Here is a 27,447-nt window from a genome sequence, read left to right on the forward strand (position 1 = left end):
ATAATATAAGTATTTCTTCTGCAGAGAAGAAGCATTCAGCCTAAAATCTTAAGCTGTTTTATATCTCATGTGACATGGTATTGCCAGTTACTCATAGACTGGAATACAGACAAACTTCTGTGGTGTCCTGGCTTCAGTGGTAAGGTTATTTAAGGGTTTCCTTGCCAGAGTTTGAGACCACCCTAGTTGTGATACACCTGCTGAAAAGTGTACGTATTTTTGTCCCCTGGATCAGGCCGGTGATGGTTGTACAACACAACGTTACAAGGGTGCTGTGGATTAGAATGGGACGGAAGCTGTCCCATGCCAGCGCTTTCTTCAGTGCTTAGTCATTGGGTTGTAAATCTACAGGTTGAACTCCCTTAGTAAACTTTCCCTCATTCAAATATGAAAGTGTGTGGGATTCTTCTGTGCAGTGTGCTGTGAAAGTGGCTAATGAAGTTAAATTGACAATTTACTTAACATTTGAGAGGAGAGAGGAAATGCCGGTAAGAGATTTTGCTCTGTTGTGACAGCAGTGACTGTGATGTTGGAAAGGCAAGCTGTGTTTTTGCAGTTACCATGGAAAAAGTGTTGGTCATGTGCTGTTACCATGGAAATATTCAATGTGGATTCTAGAAATTAGGAAGATTTCTGGACAGAGTAGAAAGACAATTGTTCTTTTTATAGTAAAAGGCTGCTCAAGCTGTTTGACAGTATGGGTTGACGAAAGAAAACTCTGGAGGATTTAGCATCTTCATATCTCTAAACTTCATGGAGAAAATAAATTTCAAAAAATGTCTCAAAAAATGTCAATATTGAGTAATTTAAAACTTCTGGTGAACTGCTTTATCAATGCTCTAAATTTTTCAATTACCTGTTTTCTTCTGCCATCATTAAGGTCTGCAGCCTACCAGGGCTTTTAACGGACTGTGTTTCCCCATTCTGTGGTGCCTGTTTAATGTATTGCAGAGGAGCTGGACAAGGGCTAACCATCTTTGCTGCCTGGTCAAAGAACAGAAAAAGCTAAATAATTTTTTAAAAAAATTGGTAGCAGCAGGACATTAATTTTTTTTGTCCTCTGGCAGAGAAGTCCCCTTGCTCAATCAAAATTCTGAAGGGGTGAGGCGTTTGAAGTATAACACACTGCCTGACACCAGGCTGTGTTATATGCTATGTTTGAGTGCTGCAGACTTGAAACAGACTATTTGACCACTACAATGGTTACCTTAAACTTTCCTTTTAGTCTGAAGCAGAATCGATGTTTCTTTTGCTGTCGTACCTCTTTTTGCAGGTACAATTTAGGGATTAAAAAATCATTCTTCCCCTGAGAAAATGTTTAAACTAACCTTTGTCCTTTTTTTTTTTTTCCCCCCTAAGAAAATGAAAATAGAATGGGTTTTAAAAAGATAAAACAGGTAGGAAAAGCATTAGGTGTATGTCCATGATGTTGGTTTGGGCATTATCTATTCCTTTCACAAAGAAAGGAAAACTGGTGCCTTATATAAAATAGAAAATCTGACTAATGCCATGCAATTTTTCATGCTTGGTTCTTTTCATGTTTTCCTTTGTAATTTTATGTGCCAATCAGTGTCAACTTCTGTTCTAAGTATAGCACTAGTGAAAATCATTCATCAATTTGAAAAGAATATTTTTCCTAAGGTAAAACTTTGTATTAATTAAAAAAGAATGGTTTTCAAAGCCTGTGATCGAATACATTTATGATGAGTTTGGGTGGCAAGCTGTCTTTAACTTTTTAGTGTATTATTGCTTCAAATCTTAGGCTAATAAGTATGTTTGCTTTAATATCGGTTGGCTTTTAAGAGATGCTAAGAGCTGGTCTAGGAGTGGTTTGATACCTTGCTATTTCTTGTGCAAGTTAGAAATAAAATAGCCCATATAAAATTATTTTGTGTTCTCATCTCCCTTCCTTTTCCCTGGTCTTCATGGGCTAGATTACTTCATGATTTAATGTAGATATATTATAAGAGAAAAGGCTTTCTTAATTTCAGTTGAATATTAATAAAAATACTAAGTTTAGCTGATGTGTTAACCAGTTTTCCAGGATAGTCATGTAGTAACTCATGTTTGTTTTCCCATTTGTAGCTACCCTACTCAGAGTTACCCCTTATGATTTTTTTTTTTTTATTAGTTGGATGCTGCTGATTGATTTTTCTGCAGTGGACCTGCATGGAACAAATATGTTCTAATATTCAATATTAATAAACATTCTTAGTTTCAACATTCGTAGAGATTAAAAGACGAATTCTAACAATGAGGCAAACCAGCCTAATGCTGCATATGTTTCAAAGTTATACAATGTGGACATGTTCCCTTCATGCTCTGGTTGCTGTCAGGTTTAGGTATTTTTGGGGGTGTTTTTTTGTTTGTTTGTTTTTGTTTTTATAAGTCATTAACTAAATAACCTGGAAAAAAGCAATAGTGAAGGTAAAAAAGAAGGTGAAATGGGGTTTGGCCTAGAATATTCAAAAGTCCCTTCTAACCCAAACTGTTCTATGAAAATACATGGATTATCATGCAAGCTCATAATGAAAATACAAACCTTTGGGATGCGTGACTGCTGTAGGTTGAATTTGAGACACCATGTGCCTTGTCTTTGTTGTTCTTATCTATGATGCTATCTAAAAGATGGAACAGGTATTACATCATATATTACTTTGATAAGTCTATGCAGGTCACTTTAACATCTACCCCTTAACCTATTGATAAATTTGCTACTGAACAGTCCAAAGCAGTGTTTGCACATGGATAAACAAATTTATGCACAGTAAGTTTTGATAAATTCTTTGTAAAACTACATTGCACAGGCAGAGTATTCTCACGTCTGTCCTGCTCCCCCCTAGTAACCAATACAACAGGATATTTAGTGCTTTGGCAGTATGCTTGAGCAAAGATGTGGAAAATGCACTGTTAGTCTTTCACTTTTAAATACTTTCAGACTGTCTGTTGAGGAATGCTTCATCTATGCTCTCTGTCTAGAGGTGACTCGAGACTGTAATGTGACAATTAAAAAGTGATTCCATCAGATGGTTGGCAACCTGGATTAATTTAGGCAGACTGAAAGTTGTGGGGTTCTGAAAATTCATTAGGGGCTGTGTTGTATTTGGATCTTACATCTAACAAAGCTCTAAATGTCTGGTCTCAAATGTGTAGTGTAAAACATATGATCACATGTTTTTTTTCTATTCTTATACTGCCTGGTGATCTCACTATAACTACTTATTTAGAATTGCCAGATTTACAGACTAAAGGCTGTATCTACATTAAGACGATGCAGTAGGAATAGATTGGTATGTAGAGGCACTCGGTGCTAAAACTTTTACATTACATTGTGGTGTGATTCAGGTATTTTACCTGAGACCAGTTTTATTCTGGTCATCTGGATGAAATATCCCCTCCACATTGTGACCCAAATTTGTCTGAAGGGCTGCTTGTTAGTTCAGATTATTATGCCCCTGTTAGTGGTTGGAGTACATTACCTGTACTCTGGGATTGAAGTCTTTGATTCCAAAAAGAATCTAGTTTGCATGCACTGGTGCTGCTCTGCAAAGCCAAGGAAGTGGGGATGATGATATTTGCTTCAAAATCATGCACCAAAACATGAGGTGTGGCAAAGTCCGTCCTAACTGTTACAGAGACTTGCATCTAATGAACAATAATCATAAATGTGACAACTCGTGCTCTGGGTTGAGGGAGAAAAAGGCAATTTTTTATGCACTTCACACAAAAATTTATACATACTTGATTTAGCTAGTAGTTTTTTTGCTTCTGTGTGAAGGTCACCAGAACCATCAAAATAATTTTCCCTCCCTTTAAATTTCCCTTCCTTAAAATTCCCTTCCTTTAAAGCACTGAGACTTGTTTCTGAGAGTTGGATTATTCCTTCCACTAATTCAGCAGTAGTATCTCATACCATCTTCTGAAGAGTAATACCTTGGCCCTTGGGGAGTAGTACACTGTGGCAACGGCAAGAATGGCATTTTGGACATCTTCACTCAGCTTCTGCAGCCCTCTGCAGAAGTCAGGGGAAGCCTTGAGAATATCGTGGTTTCACCCCAGGCGGCAATGAAACACCACACAGCTGCTCCCTCAGCCCCTTCCCCTGGTGGGATGGGGGAAGAACTGGAAGGTAAAGTGAGAAAGGAGCTTGTGGGTTGAGATAAAAACAGTTTAATAATTAAGAGAAGAAACAATAATTTTTTAAAATGTAAGGTAAAGAGGAAAAAAAAAAAAACCAAAGAGGAAAATAAAACCCAAGAAGGACAAGTGGTGCAAATGAAAACAATTGCTCACCACCAACTAACTGATGCCCAGCCTGTCCCCAAGCAGCAACCTGCCTGTCAACTTCCCTCCCAGTTTTATTGCTGAGCATGATGTCACATGGTATGGAACATGCCTTGGGTCAGTTGGGGTCACCTGTCCCAGCTGTGTCCCCTCCCAACTCCTTGTGCACCCCCAGCCTCCTCACTGGTGGGGTGGGGTGAGAAGCAGAAAAGGCCTTGACTCTGTGTAAGCTCTGCTCAGCGTAACTAAAACATCCCTGGGTTATCAACACTGTTTTCAGCATAAATCCAAACCATAGTGCCAAACCTGCTACTATGAAGAAAATTAACTCTATCCCAGCCAAAATCAGTACAATTGGACAGCATCAAGTCAGGCTTTATCCATGTCAAGTACATCAGTGTATGTGAATACATCTTTTGCTGTAATCTGTAAAGGTTATTGACCTTTTAGGAAGCAGGTGATGTTGAGGATGGTTGGTGATAAAAATACTAATTTCCTGATAAATACTAATCTTTCTTTTTACTTTTTTTATATAAGTTAATTGTAAGTTAAAAACTTTTGAGGTTTTTTTTTTTTAACTAGTAAGCCTCCTGAATCAGCATCTTCAAATCTGATGTTTATCATAGTGTTGTATCTTTAAGGCTGAACTAAGGTGCATTTTAAAAGTAGTTAGTTTGTGAAGAAAATTGGAAGTAAAGGAATATGGGAATGGGAAAATGGGGATTTGCCCTTTATTTTCTCCTTTGGATACCTATGCAGTTGGATTTTAATGAAGCAAAAGCATTTCATTCTCCATCTTGTTCTTCTGGTTTCTTTTTTTGAGGAATGTATCCTCAACAGGTCCAGATTTGAGGTCATCCATGGAATTGGAATGTGATATTAGCAAATATAATTTGATAGGAGCAATTTCCAAAAAGGAAGTATGTTTGCATTTTGTGTAATAATTTGGTGTTTCCTGTATGTTTAGATATATGTGTCTGCTGCAATATGTAAGATTTTGCTTGTATTTAGTTGGTGTTTGTGGATCGCAGTTGCTCTGTAGGAACAAAATCCTACTCTTCTTGTGCTTTGGATGTAAATCTAAATAATAACAGTTTGTGAATCTAATTTTAATGTATGTTATAAGCTTCATTTTTAATTTTCTTGTTTCTCTGACTTTTATTCAGCAGTAACTTTCACATGGTTTGTGCTTAGAATGTAGCTTTGGTAGGTTGAGAAACCCAAATATGCTGCAGTGTATTGATGCTACTAAGTTGTCATATTGTCTTTTATTGATATGTTATCTGCCAGTATGCAAACTGCCAGTAAATACAGAACTGAGGACATTCCTCTAAGGATGTCCATTTCTGTTAAGCTTTTTGTTGACTATTGCAATATAAACCTTAGTTTCCATTGTGTCTTTGTTATACATGAGAAATATTTTATGTTTTTTTACATCAGTAGATGGTACAAAACATGACTTGTCTATTTTCTATTCTTTTCCACAACATATACTTGAAAGAGGAATCCTCAGGCCTCATACTGGAAGTTAGTTTAAAGATACTAAGCAGCTGATAGGGTCATTGTCATGGAAAACCACAAAATTTTATCTTTGTTCTTTTTTGGTATTGTAAATATTAAAACTAATTTTATATTATTAACTCTAACATCTCTGTTGTGGTATTTCAAATGCAGTTACCTTCCTTTCCTGTGACCTTCACTAAGTTTTTTGGTGCATTCCTGTTCGAGTTGTTTTGGCTTCTGGGGAAAAATATAGCAAAATAACCTTTACCTTTTGTTTTTCCTTTTTGTATAAATTTTTAATATTTCTTTTTGTGTATTTTCTCTCTCTTTGATAGTACAGATATAGATTAGTTGGAATAACACAGAACATAAAACAAGCAAGAGTAATTTCATTTATTCTGTTTCTAGATGGAATCAGTGTTAGTGGACTTCCGCTCTCCAGTCCTTTTCGGCAGGTTGTCAAACCAAGAGTAGAGACTAAACCTATTAATCCACAAGAAAGCAGCAAAGTTGGTGACTTCAGTCATGTGAAGGTAAGTGCGTGCCATCAAAATGAGTGAAAGATGTGGTTTTCATTGTACTGTGTTATGGTTTGTGGTGTACTTAAAAAATAAAGCTTGCTTTGTTTCATAAATATTTCCCTTTGGTTTTTTTTTGTTAGAGAAGCTTGATGTTCTGTGTTTAGATTGTTATATTAGAACAGACAAACAAAAAGGTGAATCAAGATCAGGCTAACAGTAGAAATTGTAAAGAGTTTGTTATCAGTGCGGTACACTGAAGGAACTGTGAGTTCTTCACCTCATGTTACTTTCTTATGCTATATACTGTGTAGAAAGGTGCTTCTGTATGAATTATTGGTTTTCTTATATTAAAATGTACAGAAGGATTTGTACCTTCTAAACATTTTGGGATCAAAGTCTTATCTTCACACTTCCAGTAGTAAGCCTTTTAGAGGCATTTGTATGTATAATAAAACGGAAAAGTTGAGAGTCAAAAGTAAATAAAAGTAGCAGGATGAAAGAACAGTTGGGTAGGTAGAAGCTGCACTATGCTTACTGAGAGAGAGTCTTCCTTGGAGTAAGCTACTGTTTGTTTTTCTGTTGAAGATCTTACCTGCTGAAGATGTAAACTTCTTGTTTTGAGCAGTGAAGTAAGAACAGCTTCATACTGGCCAGATTTGCAGAAAAGAGAATTTAAGATGAAAATAACAAAGTCTGTAAAAAATGTACTGCAGCACTTCATTGGCCTCTTCCATAGATTTGGTGAATGTTTTGCATGCTTTGTAGTATTTGATCCATTTCCTACACAGATCTATGTTCTGTATTAGTTCAGTCTGTATTTAGCTCGAGTGCTGTACAATGCAGTGTTTGGCTTAGCATGTCTTCGGCCGAGAAGCAAACATAGGGTTTGCTTTTCTCAGAAACTTGCTTTGCATCTGAATTTGCTTTCTTCCCAATGAGGTTGTTTACAATTCTATTTGATCAATAAACAGGTGAAGCTATTAATATTTAAGTATGTTTCTTTTGGACCATTAGCACTGGTAATTCATCATCATTTGATTCTGCAGTACAAAAAGGAAGATGACAGCATATGAAAGATGATAAAAAATTAGTAAAGCCTTTCTTTGTGTTTTATAACATAGCCAGGTATTTCCCAATTGCTCATAAATATAAATCAGCATAACTGAAGAAACAATTTGATACTGAAGTGGGTAAAATGTTCAGCATTAATTTTTAAGTTTAAGAACTTTGTGTAGAATGTCTGACCTATAGACACTTCTGACTTAGGGAAGCAAGGGAAATGTTATTTTGCTATCAGACTAAAATTCCAGAAATTAATCCAGAAATGAATCCAGAAATGTAGAATTTCTTTGCACCAAATACATGAAAAAAACCTTTTGGTGCACTTTTTGCTTATCAGCCAGTTGTCCTGGCAACCAAGAACTTGCAGGTTCACAGTGATTTATGTGATGGTATTACAAGGATGTTGGAGAGCTGTTAAGCAAGAACTTGGTTTTAAACAGTGTATAGTGAAAGAGTCTGGTGAACATGCACATGCTTGATTCTGTTAGGTTTATGGAATGAATTTTGATTTAATCAATTGGTATTTTGCGATGGAAGGACCTTGCAGGTGATCAAAACTACATTCAATAGAGAATACACATTCTAATAATATCAAGGTGTTCTTTACTCAGTAAATTTATCTGTGTATTGAACTTGATTTGTATGGCTGCTGTTCAGCTCCCATAGCATACCCGAAATTATCAGTTTACTGTGTTAAAATCTGTTCTAGAACAGGCTTGATCCTTGTACTTTTTGTAATGTTTAGAAGAGGTGAAGAGGGAGAAAAATAAAAATCAGGGTGTTAAAACAGCCAACAAGGTAAAGCTCTGGAGGAAGTCTACAAAAATTGTATTTCTAATTACTTAAATTATTATTATTCTGATCATGTATTTGCAGAGAACATCCATGATAGGAAAAACATGTTTTCCCAGTATTTATAAGATTGGTCTGTTGTAGATGAGGAGAGAGAAAACCAGAGTAAGTATCACCATCTGTAGGGTGATTTCCTGTCATGGCTCATTCTATTTTAATGAAAGTCCATTTCTATAACTTCCATTTCTATTTACCACATTAATATACTCACTAATAATAAGCCCAGTTTGTTCCAATTAAATACTATAAACCAATCATTTGATCTACCTGGATTAAAAATGTTTATGAAGTTCAGAGCTATTTAGAGTATCTTAGAAGTATTTTTCAATTCACCAAACTATCTGCATAGTTAAGTGTCTGTGTATATGGACATACATAGTTGGTACTAGACAAACGACCAGAAGAAATTACCTGTCATAACTGAAGAGATTGCATTTGTCTGTTTAGATGACTACATTACATCTGACTGCTAGTCATTCTGTGGTAAGGTATTATATCTGGCTTTTTCTCCTGCTGTCTACTTCTGTTTAATATTGTCTATTTCTGTTTGCAACTTCTCTCTACTTTGACAGTCCTCTTTAGCAGGAAGAAACTAAGAACCACCAGTAGTTTAAAATAAAAGCTAGACAAAATTCCAAATAAACTATCAGGCAGTTATTGTAAATAATTGAGTCAATTAAGCATTTAAAAGATATAATTAGAATGTGTGCTGGTCCAGTTTTCTTGGCTGGATTCTGAGGAATTTGCTGTATTTTTAGCTTTGACTTGCTTGGGTTTAGACTGGGTATCTTTCAGAGTGCATGAATATATGTTCGTTGTCAAATAGAAACGCCTTTGCTCAGTAAGAACATTGTTGTCTAAAATGTAGCAAGCTGGCGTATATACAACAGAGATGATCCAAGGTTCCCTTTGAACTTGAGTCTCAAAATATTTGATATTTATGAATCTTTTTGAGTGCCCTAGAACCTCCTTAAAGATATTTCAGTTTCTCTCTGTTGCGGCAGAACAGTTCAGCGTTTGTGGGCTATTGCCTGTGTCCCGCACGGTGCCATTTGGGATGATTGCTTGATTATGTTTTAAGCTCTATCTTGTAATAGTCAAGCCAATTAAAGTGGTTTGACAAGGACTAATGTAAGAAGCAAGTGGGAGTTAAGAAACAAGATTGATCTTAAACAATTTGTACGTGTGGTGAAAATGTTCTGCTGTCATTTATTCATGATTTAGCAATAGGTGTCTGTTGTGAATATTCAGGAGTAGTGGTTATTTTTCAGTCCTGCACGCTGTGCCTAAGCTAGTCTTCAAATAAAGGTGAATTTTTGCAAATGAAAATTAATGTAAATCGGTGCTTCTCTTGTTGCTGATTCTGAAATGTCCTTGTTCAGATATTTATAAGTCTTAGTGCTTAAACCTTCCGTCCCCTTGTTTGCCTTACACTTTTTGTACTTCAGTCTTGCATATTTCCAGTATCGCAGTTGAACTCTGCGATCTACGTTTTCAATTTTGCCACAGGCTGTCTTCTAATAAACCAGTCACTGGCTTCTGGAAATGACTATTATAATGATCTCATAAATTCAGTATAAAAATTGCTTTATGACCTCATCATAAAGCTTGCTTATACCCTCAAGCTGAATAGAATATCACAGTGTAATATTATGTTCAGATGTACTCTTTCTACTGTTCACTACTGAGTAGTTGTGGTAAGCATTGTCTAAAAACCTTGGTCATTCTAGGGTGCATCTGTACGGCAGAGTGAGCTCCCTGCGTAGCTCTGCATTGTTGTGGTTATACTGGTATGTGAAATAGGCTATTTTAAGGCTGAATCTGTTCCTTTTTGAGTAACACTGCAGTGTGTTTAGATATTCAACTGTTCTATGTCTTAATGCAAAAGCTGCAGAGAGAAATTTAAACAAATATAATCTCTCAGCAAACAATGTGTTATTTTTAATTTAGGGAATTCTGTACTGGTTTTCATGCTTGGAAGCTGAGATTATTTAGTTTAGCCTAGTTCTTCTCAGTGATGGAAGAAACACACTCTTACTCTATGCCACATATTACAGATTTGAAGCTTAGAGATCAGTCTGATCCGTGGAGATTTGGTCCTTAAAGTCACAGTGGTTACCATCACATAGTGGTAATTCATTGGTAGTTCCTTTTTGTCGCAGGGTGAAAAGGAGAATTAGTCATCAAGATATCTTGGTTCAACATGATGTCCATGGTTTCTTTGGAATAAATCTTCTGGGATTAAGAAATGCTACATGACCCTAACTGGGCAAAGGATCAAATCAAGAGCTGAAATGGAGAAGTCTTTTACTTGGGTGAAGAAAACTTTGAAAGCATATTGTGGAGTTTTTAAAATCTTGGTTTAAACTGTTAAACATAAACATTGATTACTGGCCAGTTGTATGGCAGACTGAGGGCTGGTTTATAATTTATAAGGGCCTCAGCTGACTTATTTATTTGTTTTGAAACTTGTATGTTCAGGAGAATTTGCCTCTGCACACTGAACATGAGCTGTAATTCTAGAGATTCAGCTGCAGAAATGAGAGGTTTAAGTAATCTCATGGAACTACTCTGTTCCTGAACTATCAGTAAATGGTAGGAAGTGTTAAAATATTGTATGTAGAGCTAATCTAATTTGATACACCGTCTTTTGTGTATCTTTTCTGATTTAGTCAGCAGTGTATTAAAATGCGATACAGACCTTAATTGGATTTTTCAATGCAGTTCTCAGGCTCTGCTCTTCTAGTATTGTTGATGCTTTAATCTCAAACTCCTTTTACCCATAAGCCTTAAATCTATTCTAAGTTTAAGCTCTTAAACAGAGCAAGGTAGAATTTTTTTCTTAACTTTTAAATAATTCTGGATCCTGCTGAAATTAGTGGGGATGTTGAATCTACAGAGCACAATTTTAATTTAGATTCCTCCTTTTTGGTTGGCTAAATGTGAAGTTAGGAATGAGATTTCAGGCACTAATGTATAACCCAAGTTAGATGTTCTACTTGCACACCATACTATTTTGGAATTAAATACTATGCTTGTAGATTCTGTGTCCCTGGGTTCACCTTCAGTATTAAACACATCAAGTTTTACGAAGAAAAAAAAAAAAAAGATACAAGTCTCTGTCTCTGTTTCCCTAATAATTTCAAGCCTGTAAAAGAGAAGATAAAAAAATTCCCAAACAAAGCTGTTTCACTTCTCAAGTTGATTTTTATCAAAATAATACATTTTTTAATAATTAATTGACATTTATGAGATAAGTACCAGAAAGCCAGTCACATTTCCTGAAGTCTGCTCAGATTTGAGCCATGAGCCAAATCAACCTTTGCCAGGTCAGCAAGGTATTTTTTGTTGCCTTTCTGGCCAAGAATTGCAGTTTCCCTTGAGATAAAGAATATAATAAAAGTAGAGTTGTTCTGCAAAAATGGGAGAGGGCTGGATTCTTGGTCATTGGTGCATGCCTGGCAAAATTTGATTATGATCTGGATTTGGATGAAAGCCTGCAGTTTTTGAGTAGTCTGGGTTTAAACGCTCTTAACTTTCCTTCCCTGCCCAGTTTGGCATTGCTTATATTCCTTTCAATGGCTTTGAATTCTATAAATAGTTATTTCAGTATTCAGTGCTATTTCTGCTCACCAAGCCTCTTCCTCTTCTGTGAATTGTTCCATCAAGTAATGCACACTATGTTGGGCCCTGGAGAGGACTGTTCTTCAGAACACAAAGAAAATATTTCACTAAAGCTGTTCTCTAGAGCCATGGGAAAAATAAATTTGCTACTCCCCCTTGGATTTGAATAAATTCAATTCATTCATCTCATCTGGTGTTTTACATTCAGTATTATCACTGTAGTAGCTGCAATTTCAGTTCATCATGTTTTACAACGTCAAGTACTTCCTATTTTTGCCATTTTATTTGACATGAAAGAAGCGTTAAAAGTTTTGTATTGTATTGATAGAAAAAATTTTGGATAGATTCACTATCTGCCTGTGAAAAGCACTGTTTTCTCCAAACTTTTTTCATTGTCACTAAGTAAAAAAGAGATGATAGTCTACTTAAACCCAAACAAAGGTCTTATCAGGGGTAGCTGCAGTAAGTATAATCCACTATATAAACCACACTTCATCTATCTTTCTTGTCTAAAGATGAACAAAGAAAAATTAAAGTTGACGTCAACACAATAAACAGAGCTTATGTGAACAGTAATGGACTTTGCAGTCACGAGAGCTTTGTTTCCCAAGGAGTCATCCATGGCCATCGTTGGCTTTGTTACTCAAACAGAATAAAATCCTGTTGCTGTATTTAGGATGCGTCAGTATCTCTTGAGACGAACAATTTCTGGTAGTTTTTCATCAGCTTGCCAGACTACATTTGAGTCATTAATACAGTCAGTGAGCATCAACAGCATCCATCATTTGTATATAACTGTTACCTGTGTTCAGAATGTTCCAACGCTGTCACATTGGAAATATTTCAGAAAAAAGGAGTTCCCTCTGAGCAGCTGTTGTAACTCGGAATGTAACGGTAGATAAACCTATTTGGGGATGGGGATACCCTGAGATCAATGTGAAGTCTCCAGAAATTACTTTGAATTGTTTATCATGGTAAGGTCTAAGAAGTGCTCTCTACAAATAGAACAGCAGTAGGTGGTTACTTCCATAATGACATTATGATAAAAAAGCAGAAAATCTTAATATTGAAGTAGGCTTATGTAGGAGGGCATCGGCTGTATGGAAAGTGAAGGGAAAAGTGGAGGGGAAGGTGGCTGAGTTAATAGTAATGGAGAAAAATAGAAGATGGGCTTATGTGAAGACTTGCTAAGGTGGAAACTTGAAGGGGAGAAAAGGTTGGAACAAACATTTAGGATAGGGTGGTGAAAGTCCAGTCAGCTCTCTAAGAAATTTTAGGAATAATTAGAAATTGAGATATTTGTCTGAATGCTCTGCTTGCATTGGATGATTCATTTCCTTACAACAGCTCTTCCAGAAGACAGAGACAGTAGCCTTCCTAGAGCTCTCAGAATGCAAACTGCTATGTGCCACATCGTCAAGTGTCAGAAATTCAGGATGCCTCTGGATATATACGCTTCAGTTTTGCTCTTGAGAGTTCTTCATGTTTAGCTCTCCTCTCTTAGTGAGAACCAATGAGGTTAGTCAGACATAGGATTTAGACCAAAGACCACTCTTTATTTCAGGTGCCTTATTTATTTGTTTCTCAGTCTTTGTACATTTTTACTAGTCTTGATGTTGATTCTCTGTCAGTCAAGAGTTGCTGCAGCAGTCCTCATGATTGCTTCTGCCAAACGGAGAATGTTTCAGCACCAAGAGTTAAGAGTGCGGTTGATCAACCCTCTGAAGACTTGCTCTACTTATTAGACTTAGTTCACAACAATGAACTGCCTTTATCAGTACTCAGCCTCCCTGCTCGCACTTTGGATTTTGTCTGAATGTGCAATTTAAAGTGTTTTTTCATCTCCTCTGCAGGTGGATTTTGATTCATTGTACGTGCTCCTAAAATGAGAGTATATTGTCCAGGTCTGAATCAGAAGTCCAGTAGCATGTTGGGTATCATGCTATGCTTCAGCTAATAAACCCTTTCTTTCAGCAGTGCTTATTTTATTCATAGTGCTATACTTTGACTACATGTCTTCCAGTTCTTAACTGGCTCATGTTCAGTCATACCGCATTCTGGAGAGAGTAAGCTCAAGTATGTTTATGAAAAAAGCTGTAGGTAAGATTTGAAAGATCTGTTTTACACCAAAGCGCAGAAAATCTTACTCTGGAGTGCAAGAATTCTTCCAGAATGACTTACCTGAAAATGTGAGAGAGGCTTGCATTCTGTTGTAAGTAGAGAATCCTTCAAGCATTTGATACTTAGATTTCAATTATAATAGAAATTCTGGATATTATATTAACTTTATGGGCAAATGTATTTCCACACTTCATCCTTAAGATTTGTGCAGTATTTTCATCCATGTAATTTATGGGTATTGGTAAACATAGAGTTTTGCCATGCTCACTTTTACTAGGCTCATGATGATAATTTCTAGCATTTTAACTTAATCAGAAGTGTGGAATTGACTGTGAGGAAGACAGCTGCTCTGGTGGGTAAATGTGGTGACAGAAGCTGAAATGCATCAGAAAATAGACCTGGGGAGACCAGGTGAGAGGGCAGGTCTGATCAGCTGGAAGGTTCTCCAGTGCCTACATAAATTGATCCAGTAAAGTTCTTCATGCGCTTTTGGAAGCATAATCAGGATTTTATTTCAACTTATTTCACCAATTTATGTGAGTGTGAAATTAAATGCAAGAGTGTCATACAGGTGGTGTCTTAACTACAGTTAACTGTAACCTGCCTTAAGGATGTTAGTGTTCCATTACAACAAGGTAATGCCATGAAGGAACAGTATTGGTGAGAATTTTATTCAAATTTTTAGATCTATGCGTGTAAGAAATTGTTGCACAATAAGAGATTAGAGTTTCAATGTATTGTGTATCTTTCATCAAACAGCTGGAGAAAAGCTGGAAGTGTATTAAAAGTAATTTTATGGATTTGGGGTATTCTTTTCTGTAAAGCAAAATTCTGAATACAAGGAATAGATGGAATCATGGTTTTTTATTTCATTCTGAAACTGTTATTTCATCTGTTTCAAAATCCTGTTGCTACTTAGTATGACACAAAGTTGCCCTCAGTTGAGTGTCTGTACATTCCATTTAGTAGCTTTACATTTGTGAGTTGTTCCATGTAAGTTTGTCAAAATTCATGGCTGCATTTTCATTTTTAGGTAGATATTCAAATCTTAAACCTTTAAAATGTGCTGTAATACAATCAGTGTTCTAAGAACTTGCTCCAGAGGTGCCTTAGCAATGCTAAGGGCCTTCTGTCTGCACTTCTCCAGCTTGCCTTTCATTTACTGCTTAATTCACCCTTTTCTTCCTTCATTTCCTCTCTTTTCACTTTGTTGGTTTTAATTTATAACTCCATGCTAAGATCTTTTCACCCTTATCCTCACAGCTGTTAGATTATAACTTTAGAGCCTAGTAGATAACATAGTAGGTAAATCATATACCAAATAAATCCTGCTCATGTCTTGTTTACTTTTTTTGTATCTCTGTGCTTCTTGTTTTGCCCTTGAAAATAAGGGAGAGTACTTACTATACTTATTTATTTATATAGTACTTATTTATTTTAGCTCTGGAAAACTGCTACCTAGAGGAAATAATTTTTCTAACTTCTGAGTGATTTAGTCAGAAATGTAAGTTTACATGCAGCATTGCGGACATACATTATATTTTCTTTGACTTGGATCCTAATAATGATGTTGTATTACTGTTATAAATCTTCCCCTGAAACAATAACAAATGGCCTACCTCAAAGAATTATGCTGATGTGATAGACTTAACCAAATGAGTTTGTAAACAGTTATTTAGGATAAAGATGATTTGTTCCTCAGAGGAGTACTTTGTGAGAGAGGAGGCATGCTTTCCAAATGTGGTAACTGGAACAGTTACTCCATGAATGTAATACCACTTTTGATGCTGTGCAGCAATTGTATCCTGATCATCTTTCTTCACATCCAAAACCATTTGTTTAGGCTTTAATTTCATGACTAGCTAGTGGTAGCAAACAGTGTCTCCATCCTAGTTGTATTCATTTATGTAGCTGCTGCTGTTAGCACTTTTTATTACGCTTCTTGTCTAGAGCCAAATACCAATAGCCTCTGTGAATATATGGAAAAAGACGTGGATAAGAAAGGGTAATTTAGGTTCTTTTTCCTCTCTTTGGAGCATTTTGTTCTGATGACTAAAATTTAGTTCTTACATTATGAAATGGTCAAGTTCAAAATGTAATGATCTAGGAATTTGCTGCTGAAGTTGGTTTCAACCTCATGTTACATTTTTGCTTAAATATTGCTCATCCTGCATGTGATAATCTCTTCTTGTCAAGCGTTTGATGGAACTTCTTTGAGATTCCATAAATTTTATCAACTTAATCTTTTCTTGTGGCCTTTTAATCACAGGGACCCAGTGCATTGACAAATAATGAAGAATAGCTTTACTGAAGGCTGAGATAAACACCATTGCTAGATTAGTTTAAAATTGCTCAGTTTTTATTCTGTTCTTTTTAAAATAGATAGATCTGTTCTTTTTCTCTCCATTGGAGAATAAATAAATCTGCAAGCCAGTTCAGTTTCTTAAGTTTTCAAATACCTTCTTGAAATAGTCTTGATTTCTCCAAGGTTTTTGGGCGACTAGCCAAAGGATTTAAAGTGCATCTTAATAAAAAAGTAGAATCTTTAGACTGCAGATCTTCTGTTTAGCTAAAAGTGGCATTCTTAATAGCTGCCTTACCCCAGAGTATGAGAAAGAGAATGAAGTTTAGTAATTTATCACTGTGGGGACTTCAAAAGAGTAGGTCAAGTGTGGTAGTTTTCTGCAGAAGAAATTGGAATCACAGAATGTGATAGCTGTAATTGATGCCAAGCCATTTTTGAAAGGGCACATCAGAATCTACTTTACCAACTTCGTTTTACCTAGGGAAACGACTGGATAATCATCACAGCAAGCTCCACATTTACTGTTTATGGGGTAAAACAGGTTTTAAATGTCATAGTTTGCAAGTTTTTAGTAAGATGGTTTGAACTAATATTCTTACTGAGGGATTGCTTAAGAGAATTCCAATTTTATTTCTTTCTTTAAGGCTTTCTACTGCTATCAGTGAAAACAGGCATAAAATTCCAAGTTTTAATGCAGGTTTATATCTTAGTGTAGTGCTAAGAATACTGTTGTGCCAACTTGATCATTGACCAGGGTCAAATGCTCACTCTTTATTAGGGTGAGTAGGACAAGTTTGGCTTTAAAAGCCATAAATTTTCTGGAAATTAAAATTGTCTAAAATTGTCAAAAGTAGGAGAGAGGAAAATCCTAGTATGGGGGGGGGGGGGGAAAGCAAGACTCAAATAAATAAATGCAGTTTTTAATATTGTGTTACATGAAAGAGATCCAAGTTATAACTCTTATTTTGTTGGCCTTTTTATGAAACTGGTTTCTATGCATTGTCATTAAACTGCTGTTCTTGCTGTATATTGCAGTGACTGATGATATGAGAGAGGAAAAACAGTTGATGAAAAAAATTCTTACATGAAGAGAGGAGAGTACAGGAATTTGGAGACGCTGATTAAATAGAGTGTAATTTCATAGATTCTTCTGTGTGATTGTTTTAGACCTGATTTGTAGGTGTAAACTTATAGTAAATTAAATTTCTAATGTTGCTGTGTTTAATAGGAATAAAAATCTTGTTCTCTGGTGATAGAAGATGTACAGAAGAGTACTATGACTATTACTGTGGAGAAATTAATTCTTTGCACTGGCACATGTTTGTGTCTAGAATGTTTTCTATGCTCCTTGACTTAGAGAGCTGTAGTTTGATGATGTATTAGTATAAATATTACTGTTAAGTGACTTGGATGTGCATCAACCGTCTGTAGCCATTAAGTACAGTGAACATAATATATCATTCTCCGCAATTATATTTGTAAAAGTGGAGAAGTCATAATGACTAGCTAATTTTAAACGTGGGACTCTTAAAATGTATTACCGATTTAGCTAAAATAGCTCTGAGCAAGAGGAAAAGGCAAATTACAAGACGCAATTAAAATACATGTTTTTTAATAAAGTAATTCTCAGGAGCAAGGAGGCTTCCAGATTACTTCATGATGGTAGCTAGTTTATATAAATTTTATTAAGTTTACTTTCAGTTATCTTATATCTTTGTATAAAATGACTAGCAAACTGAGCAGTACATTTCAAGTCCTGTACAAGTAACTTATTAGTTATTAGTCATTCCATATTAGTCATTCCATAAAACTCCACTCATTTTTTGTTAGGCACTATGCAAATGCAAGTAATAGACAACTTTATTACTATTGCTGCCATTTGGTATAGTGGCTGACAGTCCACAATGATGAGGAAATGACTTCCTCAAGATCGCACAAGATGTACACTTCGGATATAACTAGCAAATGTTCCTTACCATGATGAGGGTGAGAAATAGGTGATGTAATCCTGTTTCTTAAGAATGTAAAAGAAGTCTAAAATCCTGCATTCTTCACTGCTGGAGAAACTCAACATGAGGTTTTCTCTGCTCAGCATCTTGATACTTTTTCAAAAAGCCATTTCTAGATTTTGCCCCTTGCCCAATGCTTGTTTCCTATGGGTAATTATTATAGAATCATGGAATTATAGAATGATTTGGGTTGGAACGGACTTTAAAGATCACCTAGTTTTGAACCCCCATGCCATGGGCAGGGACACCTTCCACTAGACCAGGTTGCCCAAAGCCCCGTCCAACCTGGCCTTGAACACTTCCAGGGAGGGGGCAGCCACAGCTTCTCTGGGCAACCTGTGCCAGTGTCTCACTGCCCTCACAACAAAGAATTTCTTCCTTATATCTAATCTAAATCTACCTTCTTTCAGTTTAAAGCCATTATCCCTTCAATCCCTACACTGCCTGATAAAAGAGTCCCTCCCCAGCTTTCCTGTAGGTGCCCTTTAAGTACTGGAAGGCTGCTATAAGGTCTCCCTGGAGCCTTCTCTTCTCTAGGCTGAACACCCCCAACTCTCTCAACCTGTCCTCATACGGGAGGTTCTCCAGCCCCCTGATCATCTTTGTGGCCTCCTCTGGACGCACTCAAGCAGGTCCGTGTCCTCCTTATGTTGGTGCCCCCAGAGCTGGACACAGCACTGCAGGGGGGGGGGTCTCACAAGTGCAGAGTAGGGGGGGAGAATCCCCTCCCTCGACCTGCTGGTCACAGTGCTCTGGATGCAGCCCAGGACACGGCTGGCTTTCTGGGCTCTGAGCACACATTGTTGGCTCATAGTCAGTTTTCCATCCACCAATACCTCCTATTTCTTCTCCCTAGGGCTGTTCTCAATCCACTCATTGCTCAGCCTGTATTAGTGCTTGGGATTGCCGTGACACATGTGCAGGACCTTGCACTTGGACTTGTTGAACTTCAGGGGGTTTGCACAGACCCACCTCTCCAGCCTGTCCAGGTTCCTCTGGATGGCACATCCCTTCCCTCCAGTGTGTTGACCACACCACACAGCTTGGTGGTGTTGGCAGATGTGCTGAGGGTGCACTCGATCCCACTGTCCATGTCACCAGCAAAGATGTTAAACAGCACTGGTCTCAACCCCTGAGGAACACCACTCGTCACTGCTTTCCACTGGCTCCATCAAGCCACTGACCACAACTTTTTGAGTGCGACCATCCAGCCAATCCCTTATCCACCAAGTGGTCCATCCATCACATCCAAGTCTCTCCAATTCAGAGACAAGGATGTTGTGCAGGACAGTGTCAAATGCTTTGCACAAGTCCAGGTAGATGATGTCAGTTGCTCTTCCCGTATCCACCAGCGCTGTAACCCCATTGTAGAAGGCCACCAGATTTGTCAGGTACGATTTGCCCTTAGTGAAGCCATGTTGGCTGTCACCAATCACCTCCTTATTTTCCACGTGCCCTAGCATAGTTTCCAGGAGGATCCACTCCATGATCTTGCTGGGCACAGCGGTGAGAGTGACTGGCCTGTAGTTCCTTGGTTCTTCCTTTATTCCTTTTTAAGAATTGGGGTTATGTTTCCTCTTTTCTAGTCAGCGGAACTTCACCAGACTGCCACGACTTCTCAAATATGATGGTTAGTGGCTTAGCCACTTCATCCATCAGTTCCCTCAGGACCCATGGATGCATCGTACCAGGTCGCATGGACTTGGGCACCTTCAGGTTCCTTAGATGGTCTTGATTGTCTATTTGTTTTATTTATTCCATGTTAATTTCTGGTGCACCTTAATATATTTTTCTACCTCTTGCTTGGTCAGTGCAGTTCTATGGTTAATCCACCCCTCTCCCTGAGTTTATCTGATTGCTTGGTAGTGTCTATAAACTATATTGTTAGCTCCTGCCCTAGTCTAGAATAGCGGGGGAATAGCTAGAAATGGAGAGCAAATGAGTCAAAATACAAGTAGATGGAATGTTATCCAGGTGCTGCTAATCTATTCTTGTTGCTGTGGTGGAAAACTTCTACTGGTGATCCATCTAAGCTGATCCTGATAAATTTATCTCAGAGGTTCCAGCACAAAGCCAAGAATTCTGAGCTGAAACATGGATTTTGGAAGTCATTCAATTTTATTAAAATATTTCAGTGACAGAAAACTTTCTACATCCTTATAGCAGTTGCTTTAATGGTTGCATACCTGTGGCATTCAAGAGTGCATTTTACCATTAGCCTTAATTTGTCCATTTTCAGTTTCCACCACTGGATTTTGAAAGAAGTATAGGGCCTCCTGTCCTAGGTATCTTTTCTCTACTTATTGGAAGTGAGGTCATGTGAGAGCAGTTATTTTTAGAGCTTTATTCTGAACTTTCATTTATGACAGAGATGTCAAATCCAGAAGGAAGGAGAACGCTACCTTTCCAGCACTATTATACAGCTCAGTGATGATTTCCCCAAAGTGCTGGTTTTGCTCTTCAGGCTGTATCTCTGTAAAGTTTTAAAGTTTTACAAATATAATGAACATTTTTTAACGTTGCAGCTTTGAAACTAACCTTTTGGGTTTCTTTTGTGATGATACTGTCATGCAGCTATAATGCATAACTTCACCCAGATAATTTTTCTACTATAAAAGGAGTAAAACAGTTTGAATTGTAACTGTTCTTTGTACTTGGCATCCAAGTGTGAGTTGTGATCTCCCAGTCTAGATGGAATGGAATTGAAATGTTAGGCAATCATTACATTTTTAACCGAAAAATTAATAAAAGTAATAATAATTGTGTTACCATGTTCTGTGCCGCTGAATTCAGTGAGTATTGCTCGGAGTACTTGTTGCTCAACAGTTGAGGAGAATAAAAAGCTGTCCCCAAATTTGAGCAGTTATAACCCTGTATTTAACTGAATAATAACTGACTATGATTTGTGTGGAGCTAAAAACCAAATCCCACAGAAACCAAAACCCCGAATCCTCATGTGTTAGTGTAGTGGCAGCTCTGCTTACCTTACCTCTTCTGTGGAAGTCACTTGCTTTGAAAAGTCCCCATTGTGAAAGGTAACTCTTGTGGATATGTGAGTCACAGATGACAGTGAAAACCATATAACCAGTGGGGGACCATTTCTAACAGTGACCTAGTAGCATTTTTTCAGTGCATATTTTGTCAAGGTGCTTGGCATTTGGACTTAAAGCATGACAATGAGCATGTGGACATTCTCGCTTTATATACTGTGTCTAGCCGGGGGATTTTGTTGCCCCTTGAAAATAAGGGGTGATGACATAACCATGCAAAACAAAACAGGCATCACTCTGCACTGTGCAGTGCCAGGCTGAGTCCTGCTAGGTTGCATGTGCTTCACACTAGGCTCTCCTAGTTGTGTGCTGAATCTGCCCTGGAACAGTAACACATAAGATAGGGTATTTATATTCCAAGAACAAACTTCTAGGGGTTGCTGGCTGAAAGAGAAGGGAGGAAGGAATCCAGACATCAACTTAATAATTTTGCTTTGTGAGAAAAACACCTTCTGCATTCTGGATAAAATTTACAGATGCTTCTGTAATCTCTGTTATTGTAATATCCAGCTCACTTTAGGGAAGAATGTACAGGAAATGGTACCAGAAGGACAACTTGACAGCAATAACCTGAAATAGCTCCATTTGTCCTTCGTAAGAGGAGAGACATGTCATAATTGCTGCTGTCCAGTGACAGAAGAAATGGCCCAGATCAGTTCTGATACCTGGAGAGTATCTCCCATGCACAAGGAACATATGGAAGAGCAAGGGCCATGTCACTGATGTAGAAGCATCTTCTTCCATTTCTGTATCTACATGCTTCTGTTCGTGATGTCAGGCATCCGTACCACTGCTTTATCCCTTCACTTAGTATTTTCCTCCTTCGTAACACTAGCATGTGTCTAGCCATTTCTAGAATTGTCTTTGCTGGGTAGGTTAATATTTTTTATAATAAGATGTTTGAAGTTTTTTTGCCTTTTGTTTTTTTGTCTCTTCTCACCTCTCCTAGTATTTTCTACTCATTGAAGTGCTTTGCCATGTACAAAACCCTGGCTTTCTTTTTCAGGAATCTTGCCATCTGTTGAGTACCTTGTACTAGCCTAATGTGCGAAAGTTAGTAAGACTCAGCTCATGTTCTCTTTTCCTCATTTGTTCAGTTTATAGGCTTGTTATCTTAGAAAGAAAATCAACTTTATGAACATTAAGCTTTTCAAGGAAGAGTATCAAATGGGAATAGAAGTCAGTCGATAATTGAGATTGTAGTTAATTTTTGTTTTACATTTTAATTTTTTGCTTCCTTTCTAGGTTAAACAAAAAAACTCCTTATTTCAAAATGCTCACAGTGTGTATGTTCTAGGCTACAGCATAATGAGGCCATGCAGTTTGGAGTTCAAAATTCAGTTTTTCTCATGTATTTGGATATTCTCAAATGTGAGTTAGTTGAGAATCACCAACATAGTGGGTGAACATAAATTTATTGTTAGAAGTTTTCCAGACCTTAATTAAAGAAGTTTTAGGTAAGCCAACTTCTTTAAAGTCTTCAAACAGACATAGAATACTTTTAATACTGATTATTTCCTTTATCAACTTTTTTTTTTCCCCAGTGGGTATAACAGTGTTATAAAATATCTGTTCTGGTGAATGTAATGCATTCTCACCAAGCTCATGTCCCTCCAAAGAAGGACCAAAAAGTAAAAACTACCTGGAATCTTTTCAGTAAATAAAGATCTAATTTTCTTCAAAAGAGTTAGAAAGTCTCTCTGCATATCTCAGAGAAGAGAGGAAACTCTCTGTTACTATTCAGTATGCTTTCTCTGCAGACAAACAGAAATTCATAGAAGTAAAACTTGCTTTTGGAAACGAAAACCTTCAGGTCAGAGGATTAGCAAAACAGTGGAAAAGCCCTTTGTAAACTTGGTCTTAGACAAGAAAAGCTTTTTTGAATATGTTGAAAAGAAAAAGTCAGAATGCTGCAAAATGAGGAACTGTTAATCCTTTGTGCTCAAATGGTTAAAGTCTCCACTACAGTGAAACACATCATTACAATTTGTCAGCCACACTGAAGTGTTACCCTTGGACTAACCTAAACAAATGGGATGGATTGGCACATGAGTATCTTGCAGTTGCTGCATCTCAACACAGTTTCACAGTTTCTCTAACGTCTTTTCTTTTTTCTTTCTTTTTTTTTTTTTTTCCTGCTGTATTCATCCTTTAAAGAAAGGTACATTTTATTTTGATCAGTTAGTTCCTGCTTTTTATTTTTTTAAATTTTTTTTTCACATTTGCATGGCTACCTGTTTAGAGTTATGGTGGGCCTTTTATTTTTTTGACTGTTAAATGAGCCTTGAATTTTAGCTCACCATACAGCATAAACTGAAATTTCTCATATGTCTCTGTGTGACTGTCTTGATAGTTCATATTTTATTGCTATTTTATGAATTAGGAAAACTTTGCCCCTCTACTCTGCTCTGGTGAGACCCCACTTGGAGCGCTGCATCCAGCTCTGGGATCCTCAACACAGGAAAGACATGGACCTGCTCGAGTGGGGCCAGAGGAGGCCACGAAGACGATCGGGGGGCTGGAGCACCTCCCCTGTGAGGACAGGCTGAGAGAGTTGGGGGTGTTCAGCCTGGAGAAGAGAAGGCTCCAGGGAGACCTTAGAGTGGCCTCCCAGTACTTAAAGGGGCTATAGGAAGGATGGAGACAAACTTTTTAGCAGGGCCTGTTGCCATAGGACAGGGCGTACTGGTTTTAAACTAAAAGAGGGTAAATTTAGACTAGATATAAGGAACAGATTTTTTACAATGCACGTGAAGAAACATGGGCACAGGTTGCCCAGAGAGGTGGTGGATGCCCCATCCCTGGAAACATTCAAGGTCAGGTTGGACAGGGCTCTGAGCAACATGATCTAGTTGAAGTTGTCCCTGGTCATTGCAGGGGGACTGCACCAGATGACCTTTAAAGGTCCCTTCCAACCCAAACTATTCTATGATTCTCTGATAATAGTAGCAGATCTTAAAAAGAGATTTGCCTATTTTCCTCTGTGTAGTTGAAAAGGCATTTCCTTGCAGTTTTGTCTGTGGGTTTTGTTCAGGGCTCTGTTTGATTCGAAAGCAATTAAATGGAAAATAGACACTGCAGTTTTAGAGTTACTCTGCAGGTTTCTCTGCAGTATTTATACTTGGGGAGGAGGTTCAGGTCTGGAGTGGTTGGCTATAGTGGAGAATACGAAATGTGGATCTTCAGTACAGTACATGAGAAGCACTGGGTTTCTGGGAGCTGAGATTTATCTGGGGAATTCTGAACTGCCAGGAATATGGATTATGTGAAATCTACTATTAAATGAATTTTAAGGTGAAGAGGGATATCTGTATGCCTTTACAGAATATGATTGTTCTATCATATATTCTACATTGCTATAATAATTTTACTTTTTTCAGTAAGAGAAACAGACACTGAAAGTGACAAGACAGGAAAAATAAGAAAGGATATTCTGGTTATTGTCATATTAAATTGGCTTATACCCTAAGTTTTGCTCCATATTTGACTTCAGTGCATACATGGTTGGTAGTCTGAGTAATGCCTTATGTGTGATGAGGCAAGGATGCACCTTTCTTGTTGAACTAACAGGGTTAGGATGATGTTTCTTATCTACTCACTGTATTGGGTTCAGGTACTGTTCTGCTGTGTGCTTATCCTTGCTTTAGCCAGGTTAACTCAGTAGCAGTCAACTATAGTGTGAATAACTACAGCTGCAAAGAAAATAAACAGGAAAAACACTGAAATTTGAATATTACTTGCCTTTCCCTTTATATCCTGTGACAATGGCCAGGTTCTTAAAATAATTGTGATTACTGGTTTGGGGTTTTTTTGTTGTTTGTTTGGTTTTTTTTCCCTTTCAGGAATTTGTGTGATTCTCTGCCACTAACACCTATTCAGGTCTTTCTATCAGTTTATGATCATATAATCTATGACACATTGCTATCCTGCATCTTTAATAAGTGTTCAGGGCACAAAGTGAAAAAAAATGTATGATCTCACAGAAAGAATTTAAGATTTTTCTGCAGCTAGACATTTTAATCTGTAATATAAACAAAATTATTTAACTGCAAATAAACATAACTGAACTATTAGCACTTCTCCCCCAGTTGCATAATTTTGTTTACTTGCTAGATTTTAGCTTTTCCTTTTATTTTTCATTTAGGAACTTGGAAGAGGAGGTTATGGCTCTGAAATTTATATAGTTCCACTATATACTGTTGTGTATTGTGTTGCATGTTATGTTAAAAATGTCGACAGTGTCAATGCACCCATAGACAGTGTCTGTGTCACTGGCCTTTTGAAAGCAATCTTGTTAGAAGTGATGTGTCTGTCAGTGCTCCTGCTTGAAAATGTAGTGATGCACCTGTTCTGAAATTAATTCAAGAGGACATTTCAGTGTTGTGGCAGTCTTGGCAAGTGTTAAATGCATTAATCCTTATGTCCTACCAAAACTTGCATGCTATTTGGATAAAATTCAGCTTAAATTATCACAGCATCCCAGGAACTTCTGGTGTGTTTTTTTTTTACTTTTTTTTTTTAAACTAGAATCTGAGCCTTCTTTTAAAGAAATCTGATTGAAAGTTAAGCCTCTTAATATGTCACCAAAAAGAAATTTCCCCAAATTTTCCCATAAAGATAATAGTTTAATTTTTAATAGATTTCTATTTATCATTAATATATGGTTTAAGATAAGGCTGAGTTTAAGTTACAAAAAACCCTATATCTAGAGAAGGCATGTGTAGTTTAACTCATCTGTTGGGCTTCAAGGTAGCCACGGCTGAGAGTTCATGCTATTTAAAAAAAGTCTTAAAGGATACCCAAATTCTCTGTGCTTTGAAACCTTCAGGTTACCTGTCCTAATAACAACTTGTGCTAGATTTTAAAGAGATGTCTAGAAGAATGACTGCTGGGAGTTGAAAAGATTTATCCTACGTGGAACTACACCTTATGTTTTTATTTAAGTACTGGTTTTGCCTGGGGTAGAGTTAAATTTCTTCATAGTAGCTGGTATGGGGCTGTATTTCGGATTTGTGCTGGAAACAGTGGATATCAGAGGGGAGTTTTAGTTACTGCTGAGCAGAGCTTACACAGAGTCAAGGCTTTTTCTGCTTCTCACCCCACCCCACCAGCGAGGAGGCTGGGGGTGCACAAGGAGTTGGGAGGGGACACAGGTGGCACAGGTGACCCCAACTGACCCAAGGGATGTTCCATACCATATGGCGTCATGTTCAGTATATAAAGTTGGGGGAAGAAGGAGGAAGGTGGGGACGTTCGGAGTGATGGTGTTTGTCTTCCCAAGTCACCGTTATGTGTGATGGAGCCCTGGAGATGGCTGAGCACTTGCCTGCTGATGGAGGTACGGAATGAATTCCTTGTTTTGCTTTGCTTGTGCGCACTGCTTTTGCTTTACTGATTAAACTGTCCTTATCTCAGCCCATGAGTTTTCTCACTTCTACCCAATTCTTCCCCCATCCTACCGTGGGGGAGTGAGTGAGCAGCTGTGTGGTGCCTAGTTGCCAGCTGGGGTTAAACTACAACATTTACATATAATCTAAGCAAGAATTCCTAATATGAATTTAATATTGCAAGGAAGGAATTTGGATACAATCTAAACAGGAATCCATTATATTAATTTAATATCACAAGGTAGATTGGATTGTGAATGACAAACTTCTGTCATAAATACATGCAAATAGTTCATCTGGACGATTTGCTCATTTTGTTGAAAGTAGGGTTTTTTTCATATATCACATACAGGACTACTTAATTTAAATAAAATGGCATGTATGTAATGCATGCATATAGGAGGTTTGAACCATGAAATGGTGGGGAATACTCCAGAAATAACAGAGATCTTTGTCAGGCACAGTTCTGCTTCTGTTGGAAATAACTGATTTATCAGGTGTTAAATAATTGTAATGGAAAGGACTGAAAGTATCAGTTTTAAGGCCTTTATGAGTTTCTACACTTTCTGGGACTTCAATAGACCATACAAAAAAAATTTGAAGAAAATAATGCACCAGAATAATTTTAGAATAGTTAGACTATGTAATATGGCCATGTGCTCAAAAAGATTTTTTTTTCTTAGACTCCATTACAGAATACAAGTGAAATACCTCTATTTAGTACCTGTA

General features: G+C 37.3%; 1 protein-coding gene across 3 annotated transcripts in view; it reads left to right on the forward strand.

Annotated features, from left to right (window-relative positions):
• The window catches only part of TRAPPC9 (trafficking protein particle complex subunit 9), a 536,307-nt gene that overhangs the window by 110,411 nt on the left and 398,449 nt on the right, over positions 1-27,447 (forward strand). For all 3 annotated transcript variants that reach the window (XM_074833224.1, XM_074833277.1, XM_074833369.1), the window contains one exon: positions 6,196-6,320. In XM_074833224.1, the coding sequence (XP_074689325.1) occupies positions 6,196-6,320 (125 nt within the window). The remainder of the gene's footprint in view (positions 1-6,195; positions 6,321-27,447) is intronic.

The sequence above is a fragment of the Strix aluco genome, chromosome 1, assembly GCF_031877795.1.
Source record: "Strix aluco isolate bStrAlu1 chromosome 1, bStrAlu1.hap1, whole genome shotgun sequence".
Classification (NCBI taxonomy): domain Eukaryota; kingdom Metazoa; phylum Chordata; class Aves; order Strigiformes; family Strigidae; genus Strix; species Strix aluco.